This window comes from Lolium perenne, chromosome 3 (assembly GCF_019359855.2).
Source record: "Lolium perenne isolate Kyuss_39 chromosome 3, Kyuss_2.0, whole genome shotgun sequence".
NCBI classification, from domain to species: Eukaryota; Viridiplantae; Streptophyta; class Magnoliopsida; order Poales; family Poaceae; genus Lolium; species Lolium perenne.
Window position 1 is genome coordinate 230,707,887 of NC_067246.2, and position 11,906 is coordinate 230,719,792.

The following is an 11,906-nucleotide window of genomic DNA, read 5'->3' on the forward strand; positions in this document are numbered from 1 at the left end:
CTAGGTTTAGAATAAATGGTCTCTCTCATATGGGAAGGCTTGAATAATACTCTAGGGTTCCTCTTGAAGATAATGTTGTGATCATATGGATGTTTATATCCAAGGTTTGCCTCAAGGTTTGTCATTGCTTCCCTAAATAAAATAGGACTCTCACCTCTTTAGGTTTGATGTAAAACTATTTGGAATAGAGAAGAGTATATATATTTCTAAAGTTGATCTCCTTGTCATGATTCCATGTTTTAAGTGGAATCAATACCATGAGGTGTATGGTAGGATCATGGATAGTTTTAAGACATGGAGAAGATGAGTGAAGAATAGTTTCTCCAATTGTTGTTACTTGATTTCCAATTAAATGGATGTTCTTGTGTTATGACAATGATTACCATATTATGATCTTTTATAAGATCAAGCATTTGATCATTGAGTAAAGTGTTGTTGTGTTGATTATTAGTTCCATTTGATCTAACCCCTTAGATCAAATCATCTCTACCCAAAACAAGATTTTAACAAAGTCACATTGAGGTTTATAGCGCTTGACTTGATGAGCTACTTCAATTCCACCAAGGTCAAGTGAAACTTCAGTTACTGTGACTGTTTTACTTTAAAGCGCGAAAATTCCCCAGATTTTCTATGCATGAATGCAATGCACACATCTGTTTCCTCTATTTTTGTAACCCCATTACCTGGTATTTCTGCATTGCCACTATAAAAAAACAGTATTGTTGCTTGACGGCCCTGGTGATGGACAATGTTGGGAAAAGATACCAATACATATTTTGATTGTTACTAAGTGGTGACGAATTGATTTGGTAGTCACGAAAACTGTGAACAAACCAAGAGGTAAGCCTGGTAAAGCTACATCTCACAGAATAATTACTAAAACTGTGAGCAAAGACACAACCTACAATTTTTTGGCGAGAAAGACATGACCTAGGCTGGCAACGCCTCTCACCCTAATTGCCCACAGCCGCGCACCCTAGCCAGGCTATGCCATCAATAAGAGTATTGTAGTATTTTGTTACAAGCGACAGTTAAATGTGGTATTGAACACAAGTAACATATGCTTCCAGTGGCAAACGCAAACAACATGCAAACTCAAGTACTCCATCTGGGCCTAAATAGTGCGACAAGTATTTAGGGCCAGAGGGAGTAACAGATATAGAAGATATTTTCTCAGTCACTTTTTAGTTGATGAAACAATTCACCCCACTTTTTCAATTAAGTGGTCATGAAGATTGAGAATTCAGCCGAAATAAAAGTATTTGTCCCAACATTATAATTCATTGTGGTAAAGGCACAAAAATATTGACGAGAAAATAACCACATCACTAAGCAGGCTAACACATTGAAGGACATAAGTTTGCATTATCATACAAGGTAGTCACTAAAATCGTAGAAAGAGAAGCTACACAAAAAAACATTAAAGAGACAATCCCAAGGTATGAAACAATGTGTGATGAATTAAGTAGTTCAAAAGTAGTTTAGTCCCCAATTTCAAGTGTAAACAAATGAGAACATCCTAAATATATGATTTACAATGGATTAATTGACTGCAAATAAAACATACGAGTATATGCACTCGATCCGCCTATAAGCATAACATATTACCACTTATAGAAGGCAAATTATCCAACACTCCACAATACCAGATCCTATAATCCTATTTCCAGAGGAACCCAGTGGAGAACAGCTTTTATAAACATATATCAGATACTCAGCTAAATGTCACAATCTAGTTATTAGCAATCCACTGAAATTACACAGATACAGAAAATAAGAGAAATGGCCACTCACAGAAGCATTACGAAATAAAAAATCTAGATAAAGGGGGGAAAAACGTATAGTGCCTTTTGAAAGAGAAAATCCGTGGACGAGTAGCTTAAATTTAAGACCATCGGCAACATAGTTTAAATTGTACACTGGTGTCATCAACAACAGCTTATAGATCTAAAGGCAGAGAGGATCTGGTGACGGATCTGACATACTGAAGTCGTAAGATTTTTCGGCCTCACCATAAGTAGCTCAACAGTACTCTAGCATATCCCCAATTTCAAGTGTAAAAAAATGAGAACATCCTAAATATATGATTCAGAATGGAAAAAATGGACTGCAAATAAAACATATATGCAATCGATCCACCTATAAGCATAACATATTACCACTTATAGAAGGCAAATTATCGAACACTCCACAATACCTGATCCTATAATCCTATTTATTCCAGAGGAACCCAGTGGAGAACAGCTTGATAAACATATATCAGATACTCAGCTAAATGTCACAATCTAGTTATTAGCGATCCACTGAAATTACACAGATACAGAAAATAACAGAAATGGACACTCACAGAAGCATTATAACGAAATTAAAAAACAGTATAGTGCCTTTTGAAATAGAAAAAATCCTTGGAATTTGAGACCATCAGTAACATAGTTTAAATTGTACACTAGAGTCATCAACAACAGCTTATAGATCTAAAGGTAGAGAGGGATCTGGTGACGGATCTGACATAATGAAGTCGTAAGATTTTTCGGCCTCACCACAAGTAGCCGGGAATCTTGATGCGCAGGAAGAGCATGGCCATGGCGTAGGCGATGACGATGGCGGCGACGCCGGAGCCGCCGAAGGAGATGCGCAGGCTCCGAGGCCTGGTGCGGTCGACCGCCAGGTCGAGGAGGATGATCCCGACGCCTCCGAGGAGGAACATGAAGCCGGAGGAGAGGCCCTCGATGATGTACTGGCCGTTGACGCGGCCGGGGAGGAAGACGACGGGGCGGACGGCGCCGGTGGCCGGGTCCTGGGAGCTGCCGATGCCCGGGGGCTCGACGATGACGTCGTAGACGAGGCCGGAGACGACCGCGAAGTAGGTGAGCAGGATGAGGGCGAAGACGGTCATGGGGGAGGGCAGCGCCAGGTTGGACGGCAGCTTGAGGCGGGTGCGCGGCGGCTGGAGGAAGGAGAAGGGCACCGCGCGCAGGACGTGGAAGAGGGGATCCATTGAGTCGAACTCGGATCTGTGTCCCTGCGCTGCTGCTGCTGCCGCCGCGGCGGCGCTGCCGGCGGCGTGCTCTGATCTGGGAGCCATCGCGTCGGGCCGGGGCTTTGGGAGATTTGGGGCTTTTGTTTCTCAGCACTCGGCAGCCACAGCACCTTGGCTGGTTGGTTCGGCTTGGTCGAACAGGGGAGGTGAAGTGGGGAACTGGGGATGTGGCCAACTTTTAGGCAGATCTGACTTTGTATGGATCTGTTTGATCAATTTTTTAACAGATAAAATATATTTAAATATTCTAAAAATTGACAATATACATCTGTGCTATATATGCAATCCCTAAAAATTGCAGCTTTAAATTCGACCTACACTTAGAGAACAAAAAAAAGACAAATCTTGGGTATAAATAGTGTACACCTAAAACTGACACTATTCACAATAGAGTTTGTCATTTTTGTTTCTCTACCTATAGATGGACTTCTGAGCTGATTTTTTTTTTGAAAGCTATAGTTATAGCCCATAGGTATGTTGTATACAAGTTTTAGATTTTTTTGCAATTTCTGCAAATAAATTTTGTGAGCTGATCCTATGATCTCACCTAATGGAGCGACCCTATACAAGTCTTTCCCATGAATACATGGACATGGGAAGCCTGGCTCGAGAGGCCATAAAATCCCAGGCCGGAGCTTCATATAGGGGTAAAATTGGGGAGAGGCCCGGCCCCTGCTTGGGCTTAGGTTTTCTGCACCCGACATTGTTAGGTTTGGCTCGCCCCAAAGGGTGCCAGGTATAATAAAACCCCTCGTATGATTTAGCTAGAGCAGAGATCTTAAAGCAAGCACATGAACAACCCTCGCATGCTGACGTTGCCAACTTGGTCGGCTCCTTCCCCACCGAGGCTACCAGACCATAATCATGAGGTAGCTGCTACAATTTTTAAAATAAGAAATCTAAATGAAACCTTTTTTGTCAGTCATTTTTTCATTAATAGAAAAACTTTATTATTCTGATGTATAAAATATGAACTCCATTGTCTTTTGCTATAGTAACGTTTCCAACCACTATTTTTTATTTCACTATGTTCCATTATTTCATAATGAAAAGGAATATATGCCTATTTATATAAAAATTATATGTTAGGTCGCAAATCAGGAGTTCTGAAATTTCATGAGTTATGAAATATCGTCGTTAACTCAGTTCTGGCAAGAAAAAACAAAAGTGATCTTCGTCAAGATATACAAGAAGATAATGGAGCGGGAGTGGAAGTTGCTTTCAGGTGTCATTTTGACAACGTGCCACGACATGTGTCGGGGAGCAATGTCAGAATGGTACATATTTTCTATCTGCAATCTATATCTTCTTTACTACATTCCCTATAAACCGACCGTCATGTCCATCAACATATGTTCAATACCTAGGCGGATCGGCTGGAGTTCCTGGAGTCGCGGCGGCGGCGGGAGGAGATAACCCAACGCCGGTTGGATGCGCGACGGCAGAAGGGGTGGGAGGAGCTTGCATTGCGCCGGTTGCTGCAGGAGGAGACGCAGCGTCATGATGAAGTCTGTGAGGCGCGTCGTTTGGCGGAGATGCAACTCCGGCTATAGAGGCAGGAGTTGGATCACCGTCGGCAGCGGGAGGAGCTGGAGCGGCAGCTGCAGCAGGAGACGACGGCCGCGGATAGAGCCGTCTACTTGACGTTCGTGGCGGAGAGATCAGCGTTGGATCAACGACGGAGGAGCAGGGTAGAGAGCATGGGAGAGAGCTCCGGTCGATCGTCCACCTCCATAGAGCCGGGTGGCCAGTAGGTAGTAGGCTAGAGATAATAGGTTTCAAATGTCATCCGGGGTTGAGGAGTGAATAATGTTTTACTCGGATTTGCCCGAAAATATTATTCATTCCTCGATCCTAAATGACATTACATGAAACTCTAAGCATAATATGTAGTTTGTGTAAAAAAACTTCAATCGGGGCCGCCGTTTTGGTGGCGCCGGTGTGGAAACGGCTTCCCCAAATAGAGGATGCAGTACCGGCGTCTCCCAAACGGAGGTGAATAATGAGCTCATTGGCCGTGCGTGACTCCATAAGAGCCTTGGCATTGGCCTCAACTCTAACTCCTTTGGAGGGCTGCCATTCTTGTCTTTGAATTCATGGTAGCGGGACTGCCAGTGGTGCGTCAAGCACATACACCCAATCCTCATTCCAAAGAATCATCCGCAACATGGTTGCCCACGTTGTAATTTTGTGATCGCGTGAATACATCTGTTCTTGATCAAGCGACATGGGATAAACTAAGAAAGAGTACACAAGACGCCACACTCAAACGGGACTCCCGCACCCGCGCGGCGGCGCCGCGCCGGGCGGCCCCCAGCGACTCCCCTCCTCTTCCTCCCCAGCGGCTCCCCTCCTCCTGCCGCCCGTGGGGGCGCGGGTTCGTGTCTCCGGCGGCGGCGATCCGCATCAGGCTGTCGACGGCGGTGCCATTGAGCGGCGGCGACCAAAGGAGGGAGAGGATCTCCATCGTTTGGTGGGCGGCGGTGGTGGTTCGGGTCCGATCTGGGTCCTGGCGGGCTCGGGTGGGCTGCGATCTTACTGCTACGGTCACAACGATGCCGTCTTCGTGTAGGTTTCTGGGTTCGTTCCGAGGCACGAGGACGCCATGGGCGACTGTCCTTGGCATGGTGGTGGCGGCCTCCTCCTTCGCCGGAGGTGGTCGGCTGGTTGCTGGGGTGGCGGATCACGAGATCCGTCTACTCCGACGATAAAGATCTAGTCGACGACGAGCTAGCGGTCAAGGGGCCACCGGTGAAAACCGCACCCTGTGATCGTTCTTGGTGGATGATGGTGGCGGCTATTGGCGTCGTTTCCTTGCGAAGGCATCATCTTTGCTTGCCTCTACGCTGGCTCTTGCCAAGTTGGGGACTAGCGGCTGTCGGTGAAAACCGTGCCACGATTGGCAGGCGGTGGCGGCGTTAAGCGTCGCTTCCTTCTTGAAGGCATCGTCATCACAGTCTGCGGCTACTCACTCATGCTGCTCCGGGGGAAACCCTAGATCTGGGTCTCCCGGATCGGATGATGACGATGCTTCCTGCATTGTTCTACCTCTTGGGACATCATTTTTGGAGCAGCGGCTGGATGGAGGTGGATCTTTGGTGGAGTGGTGTTCATCTACCATGTTGACGTTGATGATTCTCGGCGGCGTGGAGCTGCAGGGTATCGAAGACGGGCGCGGACCGCAGGACACGTGCAGGATGGTGGAGCTGTCTGGCATCATGGTAACATCGACGACAGGTCTGACAAGGTCAATGCAGTGATCCCTCTTGAAGATGGGTGCGAGGAAGACGGCGGTAGCGATTTTTGTGGCGTGTGTGCTGGCGTGCGCTGAGAGTCTGCTTGACTGGATGTGCTTCTCACCTGCTATTGGACGGCTTGGGAAGGCATTTGGTTGTTTGGATAATGTGAGTTGGTGTATTGTCACCCCCTTCATCCCTCTGTAGGGTTAGCGAGGTGGCTTCGAGTTTGATCTTTTGTATTGCTCTTGTAAGATGTTGCGAATAATCTAATAAAAAAAGCCGTATGCATCCTTTGGATGCAGAAGCTGAGGCGATTTTTCCCCCATTTCGAAAAAAGAATCTGTTCTTGATCAAGCATCTCTTTAACATTAAGGACCTTAAAGCCAGACATGTTTCTCAACAACAATCAAGACAAGTTCATTAAGACTTTGTTTATTACTAAAAACACCCAGTCGGATTCAAAAAAGATTGAGCGTATTTTCATTAAGACCATTAACCCTCATAAGTTGATCCAAGTGATTCGAGGCCTGAGAAGCAGTGCATCACCACTGATGTAGACATCACTGATGGCAAATAGTACGACCGATAGGCGACCTAGCCATTTGCAATGTTGTGCAACTCTTGTTCATCTTTCGATGGGAGTGTTTCAAACTCATGAAGATTATGTTAACACCAGGAACGGTCCATAGATTTTGGGGCCCTAGGGCGAAACGATACCAATAACTCCTTTTCGTAGTGGCTAAGCTTTTCTAGAGTAGGGGGCAATGGCCCCCTACTCGGAAAAAATTCTTAAAGATATTCATTTATGTTAAATTTATATATCATACTTAAAGTTTAAGCATGATTAGTTTTCTAGGCCCCTTAATAATCTCACTCAAGCTTCACCACTTGGTCACAGACAAAAAAAACTTAAAAAAATATTATTCAGCAAGATAAATATTAGGGTAATGCAATAACAAACTAAATAAATATTTACATTTGAAAGATCAGTGGTCTTAAGAATGTTGCTGAAGATGTTTAAAACTATTTATTTTTATTGATCGCACGAACTATATACCATGATTATTATTTCTACCAATAGCTACTTGTGTACATGTGTATTGTTTGCGAGAAATAGAAATAATCAGAGAAAAAATTATGAGGGTCCGTGTTGTTCTGCGCATTAGAGTAGTCAGAGTATAGGCACGTTAAGCAACAACTTCAACCTTCTATATTTTTTAAAACTGTTCCAAACTCTACTGCCTAAAGAGTATAAATATAAGTATAGTAAGTGTAAAAACAAATCTTGAACTAGGGCCCTAACTGTTGAGGGTCCGGGCGAGTGCCCCTCTACCCCACCGCATGGGCCGGCCGTGGTTAGGACATATCATCGAGTGTGGGTGTCCTATGAAACTTCCGTTCATGTTCATGCTAGATCATGCTTTCCTTGGAAAAGCCAATGACAACCACTATCACGAAAACCATGTGTATTAGGGCATCTCCAGCGGCGCGACGCATTTCGGACGTCCGAAATGTCCGTTTGCGTCGCGCGGCGGACGCGAGACAGACCGTTTTTGTCCGCGCGTCCGTTTGCACCCTGGGGTGGCTCCAGCGGCGCGACGCATTTTCGCGTTTGCATCAAATATGAAGTTTTGAAACAACAAATAGGATTTCAACGAAGTCATAGTTATTACATTTAAATTTTGAAAAGTCTACATCAAAATAAGATACTAGTCCTCTAGGCATGATCTTCATGGCCAGCCATGGTCCATTGATGCTCAATCAGATCCGTCTGCAGCTGTTTGGAGACGGTATCGTTTGTGACTTCTACATTCATATGTAGATAGTCCTCCCAAGTAGAAGCTCCAGGAATTGGCGCAACCAACTCACCTTGGAATTCCCAGTGGTGCTCATTGCGGCCATCAGGACGCTCGTTCTCAACGATCATGTTGTGCATGATCACGCAGCATGTCATCACCTCATGCATGGTCTTCAGCGACCATGTTCTTGCCGGGTGACGGACAATTGCCCACCGAGCTTGGAGCACACCAAATCCACGCTCCACATCTTTCCTGCAAGCCTCTTGCATCTTGGCAAACCTCCTCGTCTTCTCGGAGTTTGGATTACGGACAGTCTTCACCAATGTGGCCCAGTCAGGGTAGATGTCATCAGCAAGATAATACGGCTTGTCATATGCATTTCCATTGATCTCATAGCTCACCCGGGGAGCTTTGCCTTGCATGAGCCTTTCGAAAACCGGTGATCGGTGCAACACATTGATATCATTGTTGGAACCGGCCATGCCAAAGAATGAATGCCAAATCCATAAATCTTGAGATATGACAGCTTCAAGAATGACAGTCCGTCCCTCCTCATACCCGCTGTACTGACCCTGCCATCCAAATGGACAGTTTTTCCACTCCCAGTGCATGCAATCTATGCTGCCAATCATTCCTGGGAAGCCTCTAGACTTGTTGATAGATAGGAGGCGCCTTGTATCCTCAACAGTTGGCTCCCTACAGTAATACTCTCCGAACACGGCAATCACGGCTCGGCAAAACCTGTACATGGACTCAAGGCAGGTGCTCTCACCCATTCGAAGATACTCATCGAATATATCAGCAGCCATTCCATATGAGAGCATGCGAATAGCCGCAGAGCATTTTTGGTAGGAGGTGAAGCCTAGCGCACCTGTTGCATCGGGCCTGCATTGGAAGTAGGGGTCGAAGTTCCTGATGATACGTCCAATTTGCATCACTATTTTGTATCATAATTTGCTGTTATTCATTGATATATTTCATATTGGGACACAATACTTATGTTATTTCATCTATTTTGCATGTTTCATCATTATTGGAGGATCAAGCACCGGAGCCAGGATTCTGCTGGAAAAAGCACCGTCAGAACGCGATATTTCGGAAGATCAACTGTGGAAGGAAATTATACCAAAAATCCTATTTTTCAAGATGACGAAGGAAGCCAGAAGGAGGAGCCAGGAGGACACAGGGTGGGCCCACACCCTAGGGCGGCGCGGCCCATGCCCTGGCCGCGCCGCCATGTGGTTTGGGGGGCCCACGACCCCTTTCGCCTCCTTTTCTTCGCGAAATCCTTCGTCCCGAAAACCTAAGCCACAGAGGGTACCTCGTGAAGAGTTACAGCCGCCTCTGCGGGGCGGAGAACACCGAGAGAGAAAAGAGCTCTCCGGCGGGCGAGGAATCCGCCGGGAAATTCCCTACGGGAGGGGAAATCGACGCCATCGTCACCGTCATCGAGCTGGACATCATCTCCATCACCATCATCATCATCTCCACCATCATCACCGCCGTCTCCACCGCTGGACATCGTCACCGCCGTAGCAATTTGGGTTTGATCTTGATTGTTTGATAGGGGAAACTCTCCCGGTATCGATCTCTACTTGTTGTTGATGCTATTGAGTGAAACCATTGAACCAAGTTTATGTTCAGATTGTTATTCATCATCATATCACCTCTGATCATGTTCCATATGATGTCTCATGAGTAGTTCGTTTAGTTCTTGAGGACATGGGTGAAGTCTAAATGTTAGTAGTGAACTATGGTTGAGTAATATTCAATGGTATGATATTTAAGTTGTGGTGTTATTCTTCTAGTGGTGTCATGTGAACGTCGACTACATGACACTTCACCATTTATGGGCCTAGGGGAATGCATCTTGTATTCGTTTGCTAATTGCGGGGTTGCCGGAGTGACAGAAACCTAAACCCCCGTTGGTATATCGATGCAGGAGGGATCGCAGGATCTCAGAGTTTAAGGCTGTGGTTAGATTTATTCTTAATTACTTTCTTGTAGTTGCGGATGCTTGCAAGGGGTATAATCACAAGTATGTATTAGTCCTAGGAAGGGCGGTACATTAGCATAGGTTCACCCACACAACACTTATCATAACAATGAAGATTATTTAGCCGTATGTAGCGAAAGCACTAGACTAAAATCCCGTGTGTCCTCGAGAACGTTTGGTCATTATAAGTAAACAAACCGGCTTGTCCTTTGTGCTAAAAAGGATTGGGCCACTCGCTGCAATTATTACTTTCGCACTTTACTTACTCGTACTTTATTCAACTATTACACCAAAACCCCCTGAATACTTGTCTGTGAGCATTTACAGTGAATCCTTCATCGAAACTGCTTGTCAACACCTTCTGCTCCTCGTTGGGATCGACATTCTTACTTATCGAAGATACTACGATACACCCCCTATACTTGTGGGTCATCAAGACTATTTTCTGGCGCCGTTGCCGGGGAGTGAAGCGCTATTGGTAAGTGGAATTGGTAAGGAAAACCTTTACTGTTGTGCTAATTTTATTTCTGCCTGCTGCTATAAGTCATTATGGAGAGATCTTCTCTTCAATTTCTATTTGGGAAATCTACTACTACTGCAACGGTAGTGGATGAGGCGCCAGGTGAGGAAGTGATACCATATAAACTACCTATGAAAATTATTGAACGTGTTATGGATAACCGCTATGAAGGGGATGGAACTGTCCATCCCGGTGATCATTTACTGTTTTTGCATGAATTATGCGGTTTATTCAAATGTGCAGGTATTGCTATGGATGAAGTGAGGAAGAAACTATTCTCTTTATCGCTGTTTGGTAAAGCGGCGCATTGGTATAAATTACTGGATAATGGGGATTCTCTTGAATGGAATGATATTGTGCCCCGGTTTTATTCTAAGTTCTATCCTCCAAGTGAAATTCACAAGGATCGGAATCGCATATATAATTTTTGGCCTCATGATGGAGAGATTATTGCCCAAGCTTGGGGGAGATTGAAGTCTTTAATGCTCAAATGCCCCATTCATGAGCTTCCTGGTAATGTTATTATTGATAATTTCTATGCAAGACTTTCTTTTCAAGACAAGACCTTCTTTGGATACTTCTTGTTCTGGATCATTTACACGCAACAAAGAAGAGTTTAAAAGGGACCTTCTTCATCGGATCCAAGAAAATACTGAAGGTTGGGAGAACGACAAGGATAGAGAATCAGGTATAATTTATGATTATAAATGCATTGAAGCTTTTATGGATACTGATAAATTTCGTAATATGAGTGCTACATATGGTCTTGATTCTCAAGTTGCTACAAATCTTTATAAAGCTTTTGCCTCTCATTATGAATTGCCAAAGAAGAATTTTGATAAGTATCATGAACCGTATAAAGATAAAATTGATTCATCTATTAATAAATGCGTTGTAGTTGAAGCTGATCATGTTATTCCTGAAGCTTATATTGAAAAAACTCCTTTCCCTGCTAAAATGAAGGAGTACTCTGTTATAAATAGTGCGGTTCATAAAAGTGAAAAGAAACCTGTAGAACACGAAGAACAAATAAAAGTTGAACTCTTTGTTGCAATAATTAAAGATCTTGTGACTGAAAATGTGGAGGATGGTCATATTATTTTCTGTGAAGATGCTTCTAATATTGATTCACATCCTAATAAACCCAAACAAGCTAGTGTTCCTATGCTATCTGTTAGAATTGGTGATCATTGCTATTATGGATTATGTGATATTGGTGCAAGTGTTAGTGCTATTCCTTATGAGCTTTACACGGAGATTATGCACGAAATTGATTCTTGTGAACTTGAAGATATTGATGTGGTTATTCAGC

At 44.4% G+C, this 11,906-nt stretch overlaps 1 protein-coding gene across 1 annotated transcript; it reads right to left on the reverse strand.

The window, feature by feature from the left end:
- Positions 1–2,365: 2,365 nt before the first annotated feature.
- On the reverse strand, positions 2,366–3,197 carry LOC127343623 (uncharacterized). Its single transcript, XM_051369784.2, has one exon. It carries the CDS (start codon positions 3,083–3,085, stop codon positions 2,537–2,539), a length of 549 nt encoding a protein of 182 aa, XP_051225744.1. The 5' UTR covers positions 3,086–3,197; the 3' UTR covers positions 2,366–2,536.
- Positions 3,198–11,906: the final 8,709 nt, after the last annotated feature.

Bases quoted from the DNA above. Each gene is read 5' to 3' on its own strand.
- LOC127343623 (XM_051369784.2), bottom strand. From the start codon at position 3,085: ATGGCTCCCAGATCAGAGCACGCCGCCGGCAGCGCCGCCGCGGCGGCA.